Raw genomic sequence first — 23096 nt, 5'->3', positions numbered from 1 at the left:
GAAAACACAAGTGCTCCTAATCAATAGTGTGCCTGTTTAAACCGTTGTTACAAATACGGAAATTAGGGGAATGCAAGTAAGCCTGAAAATGGGTGGTAACTGGCTCCTTTCCCTTTGACAGTCAAAGCCTCCACCTTACTATAGGAAGTATCAAGTGATGCAAGTCAGTACAAGGTGGTATGGCCTTCATGTCCCAAGGTAGATCATAGAAGTAATGCACACGGACATCATATAGTTCCTACATAAACGATGTGGCCATAAATGTAGCTTGCTACAAGAACCAGCTTGCTTAAACCATTTCATTAAACTGGAGACTGTGCTACAAAGGTTGAATATGTTCCCCCTCCCCACCCTGTTCTTGAAGAGGGAAATAGGAAAGAGTAGGCAAGTGAACTGTTCAAATTTAGATTTTCTTCAGAACTCCAATTCTAAACCCACATTCCTTCTACTCTGGGTGTTATGCTACTGTTGATGCCATAGAACAGAACTTAAAGGAATACAATCTGTTAGGAAGCTTAGACTATGGTTGGGATCCTGCCTTAGGTACAATAAACTGAAGTAGATTACCCTCCGGTGGATTCAACCAGTGCTCAACCTAAAAAGAAAAGAGCAATTAAGGGTGCAATCCTATGCATGTTTAGACAGAAAAATATCCTACAACTCCCAGCATGCCCCAGCCAGCCATGCTGGGTGGGGCATGCTGGGAGTTGTAGGATATTTTTCTGTCTAAACATGCATAGGATTGCACCCTAAATGTTTTATTGAAAACATGTTGAGAACAGGATAGTTGTGAGTGGCCTACAGCATTCCCTCTGTGTGAGATTGTGCGGGTCTTTCTGTCCTACAGCATATGGGGAACTCCCAGCATATAGGAATAGGTGAAGAGGGTCATGTCCCCATCTGCAGCTGCAGGGCTGCTAAACATTTCAGAGGATGTAAAAATGAGGCAATGTAACAGAAAGCTTCTTGGCCACAATAAAAAGCAGGTAACGATATCGGTTTATTTCAAGACAGATCAATGTAGTGTCCACACACATATCAAGTTACATTTGATTGATTTCCCCTGATTTGTACAGCTACAAAAATAAGATTCTACCCGAGTCTGCCAAACCACTTAACAGTACAGTAACAAAACAAAAACCTTGTAATTTCCTCATTGAAAAAGTTTACAGCAGCCACAGGGATCTAAAGTGACATATATTATTTCATTTCAGTTTTTTTTTTTTTTTAAAAGCACGCTTCTAAAATAGGTCTCTATTAAACACCCATTATGATTTTTTTTTAATGTACAAAAAATAATCTTAGAGGTAACAGCATTTTTAAAAAACTCTGCTCCCAAGGCAGCAACATTTATAATTTAAAACCCATCCCAGTAGAAATATTTTTTTTAAAAAGGAAAGAAATTGTGCAAACATTTGAAGAATCGCAAAAAAACATATCCAGAGACATGAAGGAAAACATTCCAGCCAAGGGAACCATTCCAGCCTCTGTGCAAGGCTGAAAAAATCGAGAAGGGGAGGGCTTCAGGTGAGGCACAGTGACGAGGAGGACCAGGGGGCGAGCGGCCAAGCAAGACCCAACCCTGCAATGTAATCTGAGACCACGCTCAGTGCATGCCTCTCCCCACGGATTGCGGATCCATGTAGTCAGTAGTGTTATGGCACTCTTTCCAAACGTCAGACATCGCGGTGACACGGTCAGAGTGCAATCATTCTGCTGGGAAGAGAAAACGGCATAGTTATTTTACACAACTTGAAGAGGCTACTACTGCGTTGTCCTCTGTGCAATGGTGGACAACACAAGGCCTGTGGGCTGCATGCAGCTCCTGCTGCTGAAATTCACGGCAGAACACATGCACACCCCACCACTTGGCCACCAAAAATCAGTGGCAAACTGCTATGGAACCCCACAGCGGCCAAATTTTGTTTGTTTCCAAGCTAAATTTGGCCACTGTAGTGTTCTGTAGTAGTTTGCCCCCGAAAATCACCAGCAAATTGGGGGGGGGGGAGGGTTGCTGCTGCTGCTCTGTAGAATTATGTGGGGTGGCAGCAGCAGGAGTGCAGCCTGCAAAGCGGGGGGGTAGGCAAAAATAGCCGCTGGGCCTCCTAAAGTTGCTCACCCTGGTCTAATGCATATAGGCCTTGCAGATCTCAAATATAAAATTGGAGACAACATGATCTTTACTGCTTTGTGAGTGCCAATTTTGTATATAATTTCTGCAGATGTCTCCACTTCAGCTCTACATCACTGGTGGCAGCTGACAGAGAAAACCCTACCTCAGCAGTGGAGAACCTGTGGCCCTCCTGATGTTGCTGGATTACAACTCCCAGCATCCCTGACTATTGGCCATGCTGGCTGGGGCTGATGGGAGTTGCAGTCCATCATAATCTGAAGGGCCTCAGATTCCCCACCCCTACCCTACTGGATGGCCCCCAACTTACACAGCACGGATACAGCTAGGATGAGTGAGAAACTGACCACAGGAATGCTGTTGTCCAGCACAGGCCTAATCTCTCACAGTCTCTGCCAGAATTGTTTCAATATTCCTAGGCAATTGTGAGAATGAAGACAAACCGAATAGGCCCATTTTGCTTGCAGAAATGAGTGCTTTTTGGTACAGAGCTTCAGAATGCTGGAGGAAAGCCTGCTCTAAGCTAACCCTTAAGCTCTAGGCTGGGGTGGCAAAGGGAGGGGGAAACAATTAGGTCGGCCAGAAGACTTCATTAGTTATATTGGTTTATGTAGTGAACTCTGGCCAGATTCCCAACCATTGCCTGCCCTAAAGAGAGAAAACTGCAGAGTGTGAGAAGAAAAGTGTGGATTAAATCCTTCTTTGCCAGGCACTTTTTTGCAATAGTGAATAGGGAGGCAGAGAAAGACTTTAAAAGGCCTTGTTGGCAGCCATCGTGTCAGGAATCACAACAAGGAGGCATTAAGACAGCAGAGTAGACTCCCAGTATTTAGTTTGGAGGACAGCCTTTTTCTCTCAAGGCCGAAACAGAGTTACCACATCGCCAAACTTAAGTTATCAAACCAAGATCAGATCCTCGTTTAACTATGATGTGCAGAAGCCACAGTTGTCCTGTATTCAGATCAAATGGGGAAACTGCCGTTTGTTACAAACTGAGAAAAGATGCTTCCAATCTCCTCCCCACATGTGTAGTGGAGTGGGAAGCGCATGGGCCTAAGGTTCACCATGAGGAATTCTTGAAATAAAACTATAGTTTATTATGTCTGAATTTGTCTGGCTTCTTACGGCAGTTACTTTGGAGTAGGGGTGGGCAATTTATGGCCCTCCAGATGTTTTGGCCTATAACCCCCACCACCCCTCACCAACTGCTATGCTGGCTAGGGATGATGGGAACTGTAGGCCAAAACATCTGGAGGGCCACAGGTTGCCCACCCCTGCTTTATAGTCAAGATGTGTCCACCTACCTCCTCCATTACTTAGCCTGTGTCCTACTTGGATTCTCCTTGAATTTCTATCACCATAACTCCTGCAAAGACAATGAACATGTCACCATACAGAAATTATGAGAGAGACAGCTCATAACATTCTATAGATACCGTTATCTTCTTCGTATGTCCGTAGACTTTGACAGTTTCTCTCCTTCAATAGCCCCTCCCCACTCAAAACCTAAAATAAAACAATACTTTACACAACCAGTATTACATAAAACTTTAACCACTGAGTCAGAATAAGCCGATTTCCTTTTGAGAAAGAATTGCTTCTTCAATGCCACAAAGTGACTCCAGGCAACACCACGGGGCTCAATTAACACACACTCCTCTTCAACACTAGCTGACTTTCTATTTTGTATTGGTTAGATACACACAGCCTTCCAATTTTATTTATTAATTAAAATATTTATGAATCACCTTCATTCATTCATTCATTGATTTATGAATTGTCTTTCTGCCCCAAAGAGCTCCCTAGATGATATACAAGTCCTAAAAATGAAGGACTTTTCACCAATGTAATATATTCTGAACTACTGAAATAATAGGCATCTATAACACAAGGCGGCTGAAAAACCTTAACTAGAATTCAAAAAGAGATCTCTCTCCCTGCTCCCAATTTGGAACTTCTACATACAGAACTGTAAGATCAGTTCTGTTCGAAGTTGGGGACAGGTATAAGAGAAGATTAAAAATTTGAGAACAGAAAGGAAGCCCTTGAGGAAAGAAGATGGTACACTTCAAGTTTGTGAAAGAGGTTTTTTCAGGTGTTCCCTGTGCCATCTCTCCCTTCTGTCATCAGAACAGAACTCCCCAAGACCCAACAGCAATGACAGGACTCCGAATGTAGGGCACTCACCCTCTTCCGCTCTCCAGAGTGCTTTGGATTTCCTTCAGAACATCTGAAAGGGGGAAAAAAGACAGTCATGAGAAATAAGTGCAAATGTTCTCCAGGCTCCAGTATTAGCGATTTCAGAAGCTATTCTGCCTCCACTGCACCTCACTTTGAAATGGCCTCTTTTAAGCCCCATCTTCCAAAGACTGGTGACAGAACCATTCCTACATACCTGCCAGGGCTTACAGATTTTATCCTTAATGAATGGTGTTGTCACATTAAGTTCACCATCCAATATACTAGATTTGTGGTTTGAATACAATTGTTCCTGAACTAATTAAAATGTTGAGCATAACTTCATTGAGAGTCAGGCTAACTGAACTAAGTTAGACAATTTTCTAAAAAAATTGCCAGTGACTGCACAACCAATGTGCCAAAAGTGACAACAGACTTAAGACACACAGATTTCACAGAAATTAGTTTAGCTCTGCCATGTGCTCTACTGAAGCTGAGCATGAGTCCTAATGTGGCATAAAAGCTTGCAAGTTTCAAATAGCTAGAACCAGGGAGAGAGAGAGAGGGAGAGAGGGGGGAGAGAGAGAGAGAGAGAGAGGAATTGCATATTTTCTCTCTCAATTTAATTTAGGGCTCAGAGATTTAGGGTTTTTCTTGAAAGCATTGCTTGGTGAATGAAATCATGAGCTCAAGACACATAGCCAGCACTTTTGATTGCACAAACATCAGAGCAGGACTCAAGTTATCTCAGGTTGTTTATAAGCCTGCTCACATGACTACCTGCATTATGACTTATCACATAATGCACAATGTTTTCAACCCCAAGGGCCATATCAGGTGTTTGCTGCGGTGCCAAGGGCCACACATTTGCGCCCACAGACACTCTCTCTCACCCCTCCCCCCCGCCCCCCAGACAGGTCTTTAGAAGAGACTGGAGATTCAGGAAGGGATTCCCTCACTAGTGCTGGCAAGAGAAATCCCAGGTTTTCTCTAGTTAATGCTAGCCAGGTAGACAGTTCCCTTATCGCCAATGTCTCAGGCGAAATTGGAGATTAGGGAAGGGTTGCCCCTTTGGTAGCCTGAGCACTGAGAAGGGAAATCCTAGGCTTTTCGTAGCTAGCTTTGCTAACATAGCTCCACAGGCCATACTAGAAGCAGCTGAAGGCCGCATGCGGCCCGTGATTTGTGCATCCCTGTGGTAGGCAGATGCAGCAGGAGTCCTCATGTGCTTGCTCATAGCCTGTGGCAAGCTGGTCATGTGCACTACTCACAGGGCTCAACTTTGCCATGCTGTAGCAAATTCTTGAATAGCGGTGGCAGTGCCATGCCAGTGGGGGAACCCTGTGCATGATGGCAGATATGCACAAATGGCTCGCCACAGGCTGAAGTCAAAATATGCCTCAACCGACACATGAACAGTTTCTAGGCATCTCCATTTGGGGCCATTTCTCCCCCATGAATCATACAAGGATGGCTGAATTAAGTGATACATCAAGTAACAGCACTGAAATACTAACATAATAATAGCCAGAAAGATAAGTAGATATAGCCAGTCTGCTTACTAATGAACTTTTTGATTGGCAAAACACTTTACAAATGTTGTTTGCTTTTACAAACAATCCTGTGAGATAAATTACAATTACTCCCATTCCGCAAATGTGGAAGCGATATTGACAGCAATGTTTCCAAGGCCATACTGTGTGCCTGTGGTGGAGATGAGATAAATCAGGTCCGTAAGAGCGCAATCCTATGCATCTTTAGACACTGCTGGGAGTTGTAGGACTTTTTTCTGTCTGTCTAAACATGCATAGGATTGCACCCTTATTTCTGTTTGTCTAAACATGCATAGGATTGCACCCTTAATGTAATATCCTCTGACCTCTGAGGGGCTGCTGGAAATTGAGTAGTGCCTACTTAGGCACTAAAGAGCAATTGCCAGATGCCAATGGGCAGCTAAGCACAAAGTATATAAATATGATCTTTATCTGTTCAGGTCATTACTAACTTATTCCCTGCTTAAGTGAGGAAATCCTATGAAAATAACTCCCCAAAGAGAAATTCACTTGAAGTTATATGGCTGCTGGTACAGAAAAATTGGCCAGAAACAAGTCAGTCAGGAGTTTCAGGCCAATTCCCACAGAATGCCCATTTCACTGCCACCATCACACAAAGGAAATCATGTCCATCTCACTTTCGTCATTGAGCAGGGCGTGTTCCATTAGCCTGCCGGGCATGCTCTCTGAAAGAAAAATCACAGAAATGTTAAGGCAACCAATCCTCATAGTACAAAAACTGAAACTTGGAAGCAAGAAACAACTTGGTCAGCATTATAGACCTAATTTCTATGTTTCTGTTATGTTGGGCATGTCCATTTGTAGAAGGTTTAAAAAACTAAGTGCCTCTTTGTACCCCCATTCTGAGAATCTCTTACTTCTCTGAATGATGAAGATCATGATCCAGTCTTTGATATAAGAACCCATGTTAGAATTTGAAGCTAATTTTTACTGCTGAGCAAAATCTTCCTTCCCCACCAAGCACCTTTGGCTCCTGTGGCATGGAACGCCAGCTTGCGTTTAAAAGCTGCTAGTCCTTAGAAAGGAGAGCTAGAAGCAAACTGAAGAAGTTCAGAAACCAAAAGGCAACTAAACTAACACCCAAGTGATTTTAGTCTTATTTCAAAGCTTGTCTCAGCATTTTGAAGTTGTAGGAGTACATCAGCTGAGGTTGCCAGCTAGGTGGTAGGAGGCATCTTCCAGCATGCCAAGCATTGCTTTTCAAAAATCTATTGCCAAACATTAGCTACACATGTTGATAGGGCAATATCACAGAAGTTATGCAATAAAGCCAATCATGGGCTGCCATCTGCAATATTCATGCAAAACTTGTTGCCACTGTTCCAAGTCCAGCTCTGGGCCAGTTCACTTCTAAGTTGACATCTATTCCACCTTTTCTGAAAGAGCAATATGCATTTCAAATAGTAATATCCCACCTTTCAACTGTAAACACACAAAGTGGCATACAACATATTTAAAAGCAAAGTTTTAAAACAATCAATACTAAAATGTGACAACTCAGTCACCAGCAGATTAAAACAGCAACAGAATCAGTCACATTGAAGCTATTTTAAAAGCCTAGGAAACTACATTTTTACTTGGCATCTAAAGGCCAGCAAAGTAGGTGTTGAACAAATGGTCACAGGAAAGGAAATTCATGGACAAGACACCTATTCCTGGAACCTACCCACCTCACCTCAGGAGGTGAAGGCACTCAGAACTGGACCTCCAATGAAGATCTTAACCTTGGTAGGCCCATATGGGAGCATGTGGGCCTTCAGATATCCCAGTCCCAGGCAGCTGAGGACTTTATAGGTCACAGCCAGCACTCTTGAATTGTGCCCAGGAACAAACTGGTAGTGCCTGAAGCCTCAAGTACTGGCAAGATGTGTTTCTTCCTATCAATAGGAGTCTGCAGCCTTGCAGCTATATCCTGAGTTTCTACCTATCTTTAAGCATTCTATTGTTTCAGTAATCTAACCTGGATGCTAGGTTAGATTACTAAACAAGGCACTGCGTTAGCAATTTAGTTCTATGCACTCCTGTTTTGCTTACCATCTCCACCTGGATCACCAGAAATCCGTCCTGATTCCCAGCTGCTGTAGATAGAAAAAAGAGCCAATGAGGCAAGTTGCAGAAAAATTCTTACCCTGGTCTTGAGGAGGCACAGCCTACTACTTTGCTCTTAGGCTCACACCAAAATGAATTTTATTTAAGCCACAGCAAATCTCCATCATCTATAAAGAGAAGACCTGGACACTGACATAGGTAGCAGAGAAAGTTATGTATGCTTGCTTCACTTTGCATTACCCTGAAGAGCTCTACTCCAAAAACCCCCCACCCCAAGTAAGAAAAAAAACCTGGTCGAGCCTAATTCTTACTGAGGTGGTAAACATGCCACTTCAAATTGAAGGAAGCAGCTCATATGTGTTTATTACATTTAAATTCTGCCTTTTTTCCTCTTGCAAGGAACCCAAGGCAGCTTACATGGTCTTCCTCCTCTCCATTTCATCCTCACAACAACCCTGTGAGGTAGGTTAGGTTCAGAGTCAGTGACTGGCCCAAAGTCACCCAGTGAGCTTCATGGCCGTGTGGGGACTAGAACCCAGATCTCCAAGTCCCAGTCCAACATTCTAACCACTACACCACACTGCAGAAGTCCCATACAGACCCTCTCTCTTACACACGCTCACTGTTATGTGAGCCCTCATCTGCAGTGATACAGCTTAGATCAGGGGTGGGGAACCTTTTTCGGCCTGAAGGCCAAATTCTGTTTTGGTGAATCTCTTGGGAGCTGCATTCCAGGTGTGGGTGGGGTCAAAGGTAGAAGTGGACAGGGCTGAAAATTCCATCTGCCTCAAAATTCCATTTCGTAGTAGGAACCATGTCTACTCAGAAGCAACAGCTCTACTCACAAGTAAGTAGGACAAGCCTGTCCCACAGAGAAAATACCTTATTGGCAGCTAATTGGAGATAAGTGCTTTTCCCTGCTAAGCACTGAGAAAGGGAGCCTTTTCCAGTGCTAATCAGGAGAAAGCACTTCTCTCTGATCAACTGCCGATTAGAGATAAGAGCTTTTCCTTTCATGGCAGAGGAGATGGGACTAGGGGAAGAAGTGGCTGGGCCAGATGGAGAACCCCCCATGGGCCCTATCAAACCCACAGGCTGGAGCTTCCCCATCCCTGGCCTAGACACAAGGTTTACCCCTTCAGTGAAAACTAGGAGATGGCTTCTGCGTGTGGCCAGAACTGTGTGTGGCCTTTCCTAGAGCTCACAGCTTTCCTACCTTGGCCCTTCTCGCCTGGCACACACAGAGTTGTTTATACTGCTTGGTGACTGGATGTTCTACCCAGCTCACAAGGGCTTTATTTTTGTGGCACTACGTTACACCGCTGCAGGAGTCTCAGTGCCAGTTTGAAATGCAATATGCAACTGATCATTTCTGAGGTTACTTCTCTTTTCAATCAGGACCATGAACAGAGGGTGACACACAAGCAAGGCCCTGTTGGCAGGCTGGTGTGGCGAGCACGGTGGCAGGACAGTATTGACCCAAACCCATCTAGCGCAAGCATGGGCCTCCTTCTCTGTGGCCTTCCCAGTTAAAGTGTGAATGACAAAAGACACAACAATATGAAGTAGGACATTACTGTGCTACCAGACCCTTTCAGAGCGCAACAAAATGGCTAGCTGGCTAGGTCAATGGAAACTCCGGAGGCATGCGTACTTGGATTTCCTTGAAGCCTTCTCCATGCCAGATGTGTTGTGTATATGGCTGTTGCCTGCCCTTTCAGGTGCTTTTACTAAACATCGCGGTTCAACCAACCACTTTGAGGAAAGGGAAAACCTCTCAAACTCTGATGGGGAGATGAGATAGAATCCTGCAGGGAAAGATGGAGAAACTTCAAGTTGTGCATGTAGAGATACAGCAAAGAACTGGATTTCTTAAAATACATTCCCCCACGCAGCAGACTAAGCCTGCAAACCTATACACATGTATCTGGAACCAAGTGGGACTAACTTCAGATCATACATAGGATCAGGCTACATAAACAGCTTTGAATGTCATGTTTGGTGCTCATGACTAGCTTTTTAAAAAAGAATCCCAAGTAGAAACTAACATTTCCTGGATGGATCTGTAAATACAGAACCCTACACATGAGCAAATCTAGATATATGTATGTATGTTTGTTTGTTTGTTTATTTAATTTCTATACCGCCCAATAGCCGAAGCTCTCTGGGTGGTTCACAAAAATTAAAACCAAACAACACAAAATAAAACAATTTAAAATATATAGAACATTAAAACCACAATATAACAATACAACCACAATAAAACCTAGCAGCAGTGCAGGAGTTTAAAATACAGATTTAAAACAGCAAAGATAAAAATTTAGAAAGCTAAAATGCTAAAATGCCTGGGAAAATAAAAAGGTTTTCACCTGGCGCTGAAAGGAATACAATGTAGGCGCCAGGCGAACCTCACTAGGGAGCTCATTCCAGAGCCGGGGTGCCACAACAGAAAAAGCCCTCCTCCTAGTAGCCACCCGCCTCACTTCCTTTGGCAGGGGCTCACGGAGAAGGGCCGCTGATGATGATCTTAAGGTCCGGGCAGGCACATATGGGAGGAGGCGATCCTGCAGGTAACCTGGCCCCAAGCCGTTAAGGGCTTTGAATGTTAACACCAGCACTTTGAATCGGGCCCGGAAATGCACTGGCAGCCAGTGCAGCTGGAAAAGTACTGGCGTAATATGAGCTCGCAGGCCAGTCCCTGTTAACAATCTTGCTGCCCTATTTTGGACCAGCTGAAGTTTCCGGACCGTTTTCAAAGGCAGCCCCACGTATAACACATTGCAGTAATCCAGACGAGAAGTTATCAGAGCATGGATAACTGTAGCTAGGCTATCTCTGTCTAGATAAGGGAGTAGTTGGTATACCAGCCTAAGCTGATAAAAAGTGCTCCATGCCACTGAGTTCACCTGTGCCTCAAGTGACAGTTCTGGATCCAAGAGCACCCCCAAACTACGAACCTGATCCTTTAGCGGGAGTGCAACCCCCTCCAGAACAGGTTGAATATCACCTAGCCGGGCAGACAAACCACCCACTAACAGTACCTCCGTCTTGTCTGGATTGAGTTTCAGTTTATTAGCCCTCATCCAGTCCATTACCGTGCCCAGACACTGATTCAGAACAGCCACTGCCTCACCTGGTTTTGATGAGAAAGAGGGGTAGAGCTGGGTGTCATCTGCATATTGATGGCACCTCAGCCCACACCTCCGGATAACTTCCCCCAGCGGTTTCATGTAGATGTTAAACAGCATGGGGGATAAAATAGAGCCCTGTGGAACCCCATGGCACAATTGCCATGGCACAGAGCAATAATCCCCCAGCACCACCTTCTGGAATCGGCCATCCAAGTAGGAGCGGAACCACTGTAGTGCAGTGCCTCCAACTCCTAACCCAGACAACACATCCAGAAGGATACCATGGTCGATGGTATCAAAAGCCGCTGAGAGGTCCAGAAGAATCAACAGGGTCGCACTCCCCCTGTCCCTCTCCCGGCAGAGGTCATCCCACAGGGCGACCAAGGCAGTTTCCATTCCAAAACCAGGCCTGAAGCCCGATTGAAATGGATCTAGATAATCCATTTCATTCAAGAGTGCCTGGAGCTGTCCTACAACCACCCGCTCAAGCACCTTGCCCAGGAAGGGGATGTTGGCCACTGGCCTATAATTGTTAACATCCTCTGGGTCCAGGTTAGGCTTTTTCAGGAGTGGTCTAATTACTGCTTCTTTTAAAGTGGCAGGCACCACTCCCTCTCTCAAGGAGGAATTTACAGCCTCCTGGACCCAGCCGGACAACCCCTCCTTGTTTGATTTAATAAGCCATGAAGGGCAAGGGTCAAGCACACAAGTGGTCGATCGGACTTGGCCAAGCACCTTGTCCGCATCCTCAGGCCTCAGTAACTGAAACTCATCCAATAAAACTGGACCAGACAGTGCTCTGAACGCCTCTACCAATGGAACTGCATTAATGGTGGTGTCCAATTCATGACGAATCTGAGCAACTTTATCCTCAAAGTGCCGTGCAAACTCGTCACAGCGTGCTACCGAGGGTTCCACCGTCTCTCTCCCTGGCCCAGAATGTAACAGGCCACGAACCACTCGGAAAAGCTCTGCTGGACGACACTGAGAAGATGCAATGCTGGTGGAAAAGAACTGTCTCTTTGCCACCCTCACCGCCACAGAGTAGGCTCGACAGTGGCCTCTTACCTGTGTTCGGTCAGACTCAGCACGAGTTTTCCTCCACCTGCATTCTAGCCGTCTCCCCTCTTGCTTCATTGCCCTCAGCTCAGATGTATACCAAGGAGCTGGCCGGGCTCTGCTCAATATGCATGTCCGGTACCCATGTAATAATGTTTCCTCATGGAGGAACTCTTGTGATCCTTCTGAAAAGCTAGTTTCAAATTAATGTGTGCACATATTAAAGCAGAAAAGTCCTAGGGTGTAACAGCTGCCATATTAGGAGACTAGTCCAGGCATGGTTGGAGTTCATTGTGAAAGCGGATAAAACTATTTCCACATTTTAGAATACTCCTCTTCTTCACTTTCCTAGCATTCTTCATAGATGCACAAAGGCTCCTGCAACATGCATCATGCTCTAACTTTAAGATCACAGATAAAATCTTTCAAAGACCTAACCCAGCAGAGCTTGGCACCATGTGCACGGCCAATGCTGTTACCTTGCCCGTATCTGGTGAACACACAGGAGGCAATGCCACTCACATCCTCCTTGCGGATACAGGGATAGCGCACTTGGATTTTGAGTGAAGGAAGGGAGATGATCTGGATGTCTCCCAGGTTTGTGAGAACAGCCAAATCATTCTCACTGTGCTCGGTCTTGCAGCTGGCAAAGTTGGCGACGGCCACCTTCCTCACCCGACAGCCTTCCAGGGCTGTCAGTTTGAGCTTCAGCTTCGAGCTGACCTTGGGCAATGTGAAGACCTGCCAGTACAAACAAGCAACATGATTACCCTTTGTTCATACAAGAGCTACCCCACCCCAGTGCTGGTCAGCCTGTCAACGAATGTCCCGCTGATGTGAGGCAAGGCAGCACACTTCATCTAGCTGCCAACAGGAAGCTGTAGCTTCTCCCTTCTTCGTCAGCAAACCAAGCCTGGATTTCTGAAGGTGGCAAGGAAATCGCTAAGCTTAGATGCCTCTCATGGCTGACTATAAGGGATTTGCCAGCAATGGGTTTTTCGCACATAGCCAGGATAGAAAACATTGACCCTCTGATACACGAAGTCAGCAAAGGGCTGGTTTGCAGTCAGAATCCCAGAACAGAGCCCTTCTTCTTTCTTAGCCTGACTCTGTCCTTTTCTAGGATTATGGGCAGCCACCAGACTGAAGGTAGGGAAGGGGTATCAAACATAGGGTTAGTAATGCATATAACGCAATGACCTGGTGGGGAGAAGAAGGTGGGAATCCCTGCCACATACAAAAGTTTACTGGATGCTCTTTTTAACTCTGAAAGCATCTTTCAGCAGCAGGCATAACTGAATGGGGCTGTTAGCACATAACAGCGGCATTTGGCAGCAAATTGCAGCATTCGTACCCACAAATCGTGGCTGATGTGCCACCGTTATAGGCAAACCAGGTCAGTTTCATTCAAAAGTGAGAAAATTCCAGGAAGGAACTCCTGAGAAGAAATAACTCCCCAGTAATTCTTTGGCTGTTGTACTCCAATAGGTAAGGAGCGCGTGCATGCACACACACAGTACTGTTACCTTAAATTGTTCTTCAGACACCACGAGAAGCTGATGGCTACCTTGCATGTTGGGACTCTTGGAAAGGTCATGTGCTACTTCCAGTGGCTCTGGAAGGGGCATGCTCTGTCCATCCAGAACAACAATCCCGACAACAGGAGCTCTGTGCATGAGCTGGATCTCTTTGGCTGGAAAGAAAGGAAGAGAAATGCATAAAGCACACACAAAGAAGGCAAGAGGCTGGGTCCAAGGCCCCAACAAGCGAAGTGCTCTACAATGCACACTTCTTCCTTTAGCTAGACTTGGTGGATTTCTAGGGTAGTATCCAGTCCCCTTCATGGATCACTGCCTTGTTGTGGCGAAGGGGCTTGCGTAACTCAGTGAAGCCATAAGCTATGCCGTGCAGGGCCACCCAAGACGGACAGGTCATGGCAGAGAGTTCTGACAAAATGTGGTCCACTGGAGAAGGAAATGGCAACCCACTCCAGTATTCTTGCCAAGAAAACCCCATGGAACGTATCACAAGGCTAAAAGATATGACGCCGGAAGATGAGCCCCTCAGGTCGGAAGGTGTCCAATATACTACTGGGGAAGAGCAGAGGGTATTTCCAAGTAGCGCCAGAAAGAGTGAAGCGGCTGGGCCAAAGCCGAAAGGACACTCAGCTGTGGATGTGTCTGGTGGTGAAAAGAAAATCCGATGCTGTAAAGAACAATATTGTTTAGGAACCTGGAATGTCAGATCAATGAATCAAGGTAAGCTGGAGGTGGTCAAACATGAGATGGCAAGATTGAACATCGACATCTTGGGAATCAGCGAACTAAAATGGACAGGAATGGGCGAATTTAATTCAGGTGACTATCATATCTACTATTGTGGGCAAGAATCCCTTAGAAGAAATGGAGTAGCACTCATAGTCAACAAAAGGGTGGGAAAATCAGTACTGGGGTACAATCTTAAAAATGATAGAATGATCTCAGTACGAATCCAAGGCAAACCATTCAACATCACAGTAATTCAAGTCTATGCCCCAACCACTGAGGCCGAAGAAGCTGAGGTTGATCGGTTCTATGAAGACCTACAACACCTTCTAGAACTAACACCAAAAAAAGATGTCCTCTTCATCATAGGGGATTGGAATGCTAAAGTAGGAAGTCAAGAAATCACCAGGATAACAGGCAAGCATGGCCTTGGTGTACAAAATGAAGCAGGACAAAAGCTAATAGAGTTTTGCCAAGAGAACATGCTGATCATAGCAAACACTCTTTTCCAACAGCACAAGAGGCGACTCTACACATGGACATCACCAGATGGTCAATATCGAAATCAGATTGATTATGTCCTTTGCAGCCAAAGATGGAGAAGCTCTATACAGTCAGTAAAAACAAGACCTGGAGCTGACTGTGGCTCAGATCATGAGCTGCTTGTTGCAAAATTTCGGCTGAAATTGAAGAACGTCGGGAAAACCACTAAACCGTTCAGGTATGACCTAAATCATATCCCTGATGAATATACAGTGGAGGTGAGGAATAGATTTCAGGGATTAGACCTGATAGACAGAGTGCCTGAGGAACTATGGATGGAGGTCCGTAACATTGTTCAGGGGGCAGCAACGAAATCCATCCCAAAGAAAAAGAAATGCAAGAAAGCAAAGTGGCTGTCTGATGAGGCTTTACAAGTAGCTCACGAAAGAAGGGAAGCGAAAAGCAAGGGAGAAAGGGGAAGATATACCCAACTGAATGCAGAGTTCCAGAGAATAGCAAGGAGAGACAAGAAGGCCTTCTTAAATGAACAATGCAAAGAAATCGAGGAAAACAACAGAATGGGAAAGACTAGAGATCTCTTCAAGAAAATTGGAGATCTCAAGGGAACGTTTTGTGCAAAGACGGGCATGATAAAGGACAAAGAAGGCAGGGACCTAACAAAAGCAGATGAGATTAAGAAGAGGTGGCAAGAATACACAGAAGAACTATACAGGAAAGATCTGAATGTCCCTGATAGCCATGATAGTGCGGTCACTGAACTTGAGCCGGACATCCTCGAGAGTGAAGTCAAGTGGGCCTTAGGAAGCATTAGTAACAACAAAGCTAGCGGAGATGACAGTTTTCCAGCCGAGCTATTTAAAATCCTAAAAGATGATGCTGTTAAAGTGCTGCATTCAATATGCCAACAAATCTGGAACACTCAACAGTGGCCACAAGACTGGAAAAGGTCAGTTTACATTCCAATTCCAAAGAAAGGCAACGCCAAAGAGTGTTCAAACTACCGCACCATTGCGCTCATTTCACATGCCAGCAAGGTGATGCTCAAAATCCTACAAGCTAGGCTTCAGCAGTATGCGAACCGAGAACTACCGGAAGTACAAGCTGGGTTTAGAAGAGGCAGAGGAACTAGAGATCAAATCGCCAACATTCGCTGCATCATGGAGAAAGCAAGAGAATTCCAGAAAAACGTCTATTTCTGCTTCATTGACTACGCTAAAGCCTTTGATTGTGTGGATCACAACAAACTGTGGCAAATTCTTAAAGTGATGGGAGTACCAGACCACCTTACCTGTCTCCTGAGAAACCTGTACGAGGGTCAAGAAGCAGCAGTAAGAACCAGACATGGAACAACCGAGTGGTTCAAAATTGGGAAAGGAGTACGACAAGGCTGCATATTGTCACCCTGCTTATTTAACTTATATGCAGAGTACATCATGAGAAATGCCGGGTTGGATGAATCAGAGGTCGGAATTAAGATTGCTGGGAGAATTATCAACAACCTCCGATATGCAGACGATACCACCCTAATGGCAGAAAGCGAAGAGGATCTAAAGAGCCTCTTGTTGAGGGTGAAAGAGGAGAGTGCAAAAGCTGGTTTGAAACTCAACATTAACAAAACGAAGATCATGGCATCTGGCCCCATCACTTCCTGGCATATAGAAGGGGAAGAAATGGAAGCAGTGACAGATTTTACTTTCTTGGGCTCCAAGATCACTGCAGACGGTGACTGTAGCCATGAAATTAAAAGACGCTTGCTCCTTGGGAGGAAAGCTATGGCCAACCTAGACAGCATAGTAAGAAGCAGAGACATCACCTTGCCGACAAAGGTCCGTCTAATCAAAGCTATGGTTTTCCCAGTAGTAATGTATGGCTGTGAGAGCTGGACTATTAAGGAAGGCTGAGCGCCGAAGAATTGATGCTTTCGAACTGTGGTGCTGGAGAAGACTCTTACGAGTGCCCTGGACTGCAAGGAGGTCAAATCAGTCCATCCTAAAGGAAATCAACCCTGAGTGCTCATTGGAAGGACAGATACTGAAGCTGAAGCTCCAATATTTTGGCCACCTAATGCGAAGAGAAAACTCCCTGGAAAAGACCCTGATGCTGGGAAAGACTGAAGGCAAAAGGAGAAGGGGACGGCAGAGGATGAGATGGCTAGATAGCATCACGGATGCAATGAATATGAACTTGAGCACGCTCCGGGAGAGAGCGCAGGACAGGAAGGCCTGGCGTGCTATGGTCCATGGGGTCACGAAGAGTCGGACACGACTGAACGACTGAACAACAACAACAAATCCAGTCTTAGTCCTACATCGGGTAGTCCCACTGAAATGAATGGGACTTCACTGGGACTTCAGTTAGTCACAACTAACCTAGGCCCCATTCAGTTCAGTGGGTCTACTCTATGTAGGACTAATACTGGATACTACCCCTAGATAGAACACAACTACTGCGTTTAGTCGTCTACCACCCTTTGCTAGGGCTCTGTAGAACCTTAATACACTCATCATTGGTCCCGCACAGCGGAGGAAATACTGAGAGAGCCAGTGTGGTTAAGAGTTCAGATAAGGAGTGGGGGAGTCCTGGGTTCAAATCCCAATGCAGCCATGAACTCACTCGGCCAGTCACGATCTCTCAACCTAACCTACCACACATGATTGCTGCAAGAGCACGGGGGATGGGGCAGCACCATGTACATGGGCCTGAGCTCCACGGAGGAAGGGCAGGATACACATGTAATTAATACATAAACCTTAAAGTGGATGGGCTTAGATGGGGTGAGACAGGAGTTTGATAACCAACCAAAGTAATTAAGAAGTGATGACAGAGACCCTGAGAAATTATTTCCTGCAACCGCAGACAAAGGGCAATTGGATTTCACATTATGAGAAGGTACGTTTAAGTATTAGGAACATTAATTATTGTGACTAATGAATGGCATGTAATGCCCAAGGGGAAGCTGTTGAACCACTTTCCTTCACAAACACAGTAAAGAAAATATAGTCTCAGATGTTTGGCTAGATGATCCTCCCAACTCTTAAACACCTACTCTGTCCAGGAGAATGTTCTAGTTCTTTGTGACTTGTGAGAAATGTTTTTCCCCAGGACTTTGGCTTGTTTTACAATGACTGGGGAAGGACTATCCCAGTAAAGCATAGAGTAGCCTTCCACAACCTGGCACTCTCCAGATATTTTGGAATATAACTCCCAGCATCCCTGACCATTGTCCATTCTGGCTGGGGCTGATGGGAGTTGAGGTCCAAAATATCTGGAGGGCATCAGGCTGGGAAAACTTGCCATAGAAGATAATATGAATTCAAAGCATTTCTGCAAGTTCACATTAGTATTACTTTTAGGTAGGCACGTGCAAGTGAGACCATTTTCTTCAGAACACCACATTATCCAAAAGTGCTTCTCAACAAATCATCAGTCCCAGCAAAGTTGGGGCCTGAAGTCCCTGCTAACAAAACACCTGGGAACTGGTATAGTATTGCAATTAACGGCGTCTCGTTTTGCTCTTAACACTGCATTCAGTGCACAAGGCGTATCAGATTCCCAATAGTCACTTCTTTGTAATCAGAACAGATGGAGTCTTTGCTAGGGATCTGATTCTTTCCTCACCTGGGCATCTCACACATACATCTTTAACAATAAATTTCAGGATTAAAATCTAAATTCATTTGTTCTGTTCACTCACCCTGCTCTGCTCTGACAGGCTCATCCATTCTTCTCTCGACTGGAGGAACACGCAGGCAGAAGGCATATACTGTGCCCCCATTAGTACCTGCCCATAAGGAGGGACTGTGCCGGGAACCTGGAACGGAGAGAAAACAGAGGCCATAAGCAGAATTTTCTGGTACAGCAAGTGACGGAAAGCAAGACTTCTCCTTCTATGCTCCTACTGGACTCACCTGGGTTCATCAACTTAAAGCTCTGCTCGAAGCATACACATTAATTCATGAGATACAGTATATTGTACCAGTACACAGTGTATCAGATTTAGTCAAGCACAGTGTAACAGGAGGAATTCTCGAAATCAGCATAGCCATGACAGTTGTTGACAAGATAAGAAATCCAAATGTTTCTAGCCTTCATGGTGGTAGAAAGAGACTAAAACTATGGAAGCAGCCAATAAACACAAGCCAGAGGGAAGGGAGAAGAGGATAATGCATCTTGGGCCAGGATTTGCACATAAGAGCAGCTCTGCTAGACCAGATGAAAAGCCTATCTAGTCTACCGTCCTGTTTTCCCACAGTGACCAACTAAATGCCTCTTGGGAAGCTCACAAGCAGGAGGACATGAGTGCAATACCAGCAACTAGCATTCAGAGGAGTACTGCCTCTGATACTGAAGATGACATACAGCTATCAGGACTAGCAGCTACTGATAGCCTTATCTTCCATGAATTTGTCTAATCGACTTTTAAAGCTGCCCTAGATGGTGGCCATCACTACATCTTGTTGTAGTGAATTCCACAGTTTAACTATGCACTGTGTGAAAAGTACTTCCTTTTATCTATTCTGAATCTCCTACCAGTCAGCTTCAAGGGATAACCTAGGTTCTAGTATTATGAGGGAGAGAAACTCCTGTCTATCCACTTTTTCCACACTATGCATAATTTTATACACCTCAGTAATGTTACTCACCTTTTTTCCAAACTAAAATGTCCCACACATTGTGGGCACACCTGTCAGTTTGTCCCCACAGAGTCAACATTACTTTTCCTGGAGTGCCCCTTCCTATCCATCATCCAAAAGAATTCCAAAAATGCTGAAAAAACCCAGAAACTTTGTCTCTGGAATAAGCGGCAAATGTTGATGTATGTGTACCTATCCTGGCTGCATTTGACATTTAATGCAGTAACTCAAATGCTTTGAATATATCCAACATAACTCACATTCATCAAAAGGGGTATTTTTCAGCTTAATATTCTGAGACTAGAAACAAAACTTAAAGTACAGATATTTTGTTTGGAAGCTAAAACCTGTTAAACTAGAAGCGACTTAGGGCACAATCCTATGCATATTTAGACAGAAAAAAAGTCCTACAACTCCCAGCATTCCCTAGCAAGCATTCTATGCATATTTAGACAGAAAAAAAGTCCTACAACTCCCTGCATTCCCTAGCAAGCATTCCTAGCTAGGGAATGCTGGGAATTGTAGGACTTCTTCTCTGTGTAAAAATGCACAGGATCACACCTGTAATTCCCTTCAGTTTAGGAGGTAGTGGTCAACAGGCTAAAACATTCTTATTCCAGCAGGCCTTTGGGACATAGTTGGAACCTGGGGGTAAGCTGCTAAAACACTGTTTTAAAATGCTGTTTTAATATAATTTTAATTGAATTGTTGTTTAATTATATTTTAACTTTTGTATATTTTCATATGTTTTAATTGTATATGTTTTAATGTTTGTAAGCCACCTTGTGTCCCAGAATTGGGAAAAAGGTGGGGTATAAATAAATATAATAATAACAGTGACCGAGTCAAACTGTTTTGCAGGAGTCAATGAGAAGCACCTAGCTGGTCTATTCTTTCCATTCTCAGCACAGGAGCACGTGGCAAGTCAAAAAAAGGGAGAAGCCTATCTTACTCACTGTCTCTTATGAAGGTGTCAGCAAAGTATAAGGTGCGCACAAAGCCAGTGAAGGAGTCCTCTGCTGACCGTGCTTCAATCTTCCGCTGGACGGGAGCCAGTTCTATCTCCTGTAGTGCATCATGGTCATGCCTGGAAATTCCCTCTTGTACCTTCCCACAAAACAAAAATGGGGAACATATGAATAAACCCTTTTCATCCCTCAAGCAGAGAGATGATATTCTGATGATGAAGCAACATGATTTTTAAAAATCTAATACGAATGTTAGTTGCTAAGAGAAGTAAGGAGGCTTTATAAAAGGGCCACAGCTCAGTGGTAAGGCATATGCTTGGCATGCAGAAGGTTCCTGGTTCAATCACTAACATCTCCAGTTAGGGCAGGAAAAACTCCTGCCTGAAACCCTGGAAAGCCGCTGCAAGTCAGTGTCAACAATACTGGGCTAGACGAACCAGTTGGTAGAAGGCAGCTTCCTATGTTTTTATAAAGAAGTCAAGCAGCTTCCAAGGAGATTATTTCTTATACTGCTGAACACTTATTGTGGGCATTAAACTGAGCACTAGGATAACACTTGCTCTGATCAACAGGAAGCTTTTCAGAAAGAGGATGTTGTAGTGTTGCATATTTAATTCTCTGGCTGTCTTTAGGATGGAAGAAGAGGAACAAAAAAGCATTGCACTTTACCTCAGCTTCGAGGGAGCCAGCAGCGTTGCCCCAAAGGTTCAAGTTTTGGCTGTCAGACTCTCCTCCTCATGTGAGGTATCAATGCCATGAATGACAAGGCCAAGACGCAATATTTCAAGACAGTCTTCCTCAACCTGGTGCCCTCCAGATGTTTTGGACTTCAACTCCCGTCAGCCCCAGCTAGCATGGCTAATGGTCTGGAAAGCTGGGAGTTGTAGTCCAAGCATCTGGAGGGCACCAGGTTGGGGAAGGCTGATGTAAGAGGCACGGCTGTTCCACATTTATGTGGAACTGAAGAAAGGCGTTACTGAATATGTAAAGCCGCACATCACTTTACCTCACCAGTTCGCCGCTTTCTGTTGGACACCCTGCTCCTTCGCATCCGTCGGAAGGACTGGCGGAGGGACTTCTTTAAAGATTTCACCCTGGAAAGAGGGCCCTCCAAGGCCAGCTGGTCACTGGGATGCAGGGTACACCTAGGATGAAGCCAACAGGACCAGTTCATTTCTCTCTTTTGGCCAGCTGTTATTCGCTAAGTGGCAGTCAGACATGAGAAACCCAGCAAGTCTCATTACATTTTACTGCATAGAGATCTGAAATGGCGTGTAAGGCAACATATGACATTGCCAGTGCTCGAGATCTAAAACCCTTTGTTCCAGAGAAACTAGCATTCTGAAAATTAGAATAGCTCTAAACTACACGCTTTATAATGTTCGTTATTAGTTTTTGTGGAATCTTCACCACCACCACCACCATTTTGGCAGATTACTTGAAGCCCCGTCAAAGGCCTTCATTTTAGCATTTCTCTGCAGCCATGAGGAGTATAAGCAAAAGCTGAGGTTTTTGAAAACAGTGTGATACATCAACTTTCACATTGTCCAGTACTTACATTCCAAAATGATTATATGATAGTTTTGTATTTATGTAGTACTTCACATGTATTATCTTGGTGAGCCTTAACTCTCTGTAGGGTACACCAATGCTCTCTTCCTAGAAGTGTGTTATCCACTGCAACATTCATGGAGCGGAACCTTCCCCCCTCATATTGATTACTTCAGGGGCTTAGCCTCCCTTTGCCTTTTAGGCAGCCAGAGGGGCAGGATAATGGCTTTGGACTTCTAGGCTGTGTACCTGTCTGAGCCAAATTGTGTTGGCTAAGCCATGCTCAGAAAACACAACTAACTCCTTGCCCTTGGGTCCAGGCTAGCCTGTGTGCTGTATCTGAGCTGCTTTGCAGTGTTTAGGGGAAAGGAGGGGGGTCTCTTCCCAAAACAGGATTTTCTTGAGTACTTTGGGGGTCCATTCCCAACTGCAGAGACCTACTCCAGCTTTCTCTCTGTAGTTATTTAGGTGCCCAGCACATACATGCATGAGGGACCCACTTAACAGTAGGGGGGAGCTATTGCAAATATAGGATGGCAGCAGAGGAATAATACTTTGCTGAAGTGATTCCCTGGCTGACCTGATCCCAGGACTTTCAGCTCATTGCTTGAGCTCAATCATGGTGCCACAGCAGTTTGGGAGGAACGTTCTATTTAAAACACATGTAAACCCTGTATTGTGAGAGTCAGGAATATTTATTTTCAATTCCTCCCACCCTCCTGGATGTAGCTTACTTGACAAAGACCAGCCGCTTTTGCTGATGATCGAAGAGCCCAAAGCCATGGCTTGTACCAAAGGCCACAAGTTTCCATTCTGAATGAAGGGCCAGTGATGTGACTACAGCTGGTGGTTGACACTGGATCAAGACAAATGGCTGGAAGCCAGGCTCAAATCGAATAGGCCCATCTCTGGTTTTCAGCCGTTCATGACCCTTCCACTTATAGCCTTCCTGGTCCTGGAGGAGGTCTGCTTCTGCATGGTCAATCACTTGCTCTGCTTCTTCATCATTTAGTTCCATTACAAGTACCTGGGAGATGGGGGGGGGGGTGTCAT

At 44.9% G+C, this 23096-nt stretch overlaps 1 protein-coding gene across 6 annotated transcripts in view; it reads right to left on the bottom strand.

The window, feature by feature from the left end:
- Positions 1-1190: 1190 nt before the first annotated feature.
- LLGL2 (LLGL scribble cell polarity complex component 2) overlaps positions 1191-23096 on the bottom strand; it is a 72007-nt gene continuing 50101 nt past the window's right edge. For 3 of the 6 annotated variants that reach the window (XM_084838078.1, XM_084838077.1, XM_084838079.1), the window contains exons 15-26: positions 22778-23070; positions 21499-21637; positions 20481-20631; positions 18585-18701; positions 13649-13815; positions 12602-12863; positions 9587-9740; positions 7918-7961; positions 6501-6548; positions 4319-4361; positions 3436-3497; positions 1191-1716 (exon numbers count right to left, since the gene is read on the bottom strand). In XM_084838078.1, the coding sequence (XP_084694204.1) occupies positions 1709-1716; positions 3436-3497; positions 4319-4361; positions 6501-6548; positions 7918-7961; positions 9587-9740; positions 12602-12863; positions 13649-13815; positions 18585-18701; positions 20481-20631; positions 21499-21637; positions 22778-23070 (1488 nt within the window). In that variant the 3' untranslated portion in view covers positions 1191-1708. The remainder of the gene's footprint in view (positions 1717-3435; positions 3498-4318; positions 4362-6500; positions 6549-7917; positions 7962-9586; positions 9741-12601; positions 12864-13648; positions 13816-18584; positions 18702-20480; positions 20632-21498; positions 21638-22777; positions 23071-23096) is intronic. The other 3 variants (XM_084838081.1, XM_084838080.1, XM_084838083.1) reach the window with 2 other exon arrangements.

The sequence above is a fragment of the Heloderma suspectum genome, chromosome 2, assembly GCF_057233095.1.
Source record: "Heloderma suspectum isolate Gila_16-S chromosome 2, 16-S_ref, whole genome shotgun sequence".
NCBI lineage: Eukaryota > Metazoa > Chordata > Lepidosauria > Squamata > Helodermatidae > Heloderma > Heloderma suspectum.
This window is presented reverse-complemented; position numbering and strand designations above follow the sequence as displayed.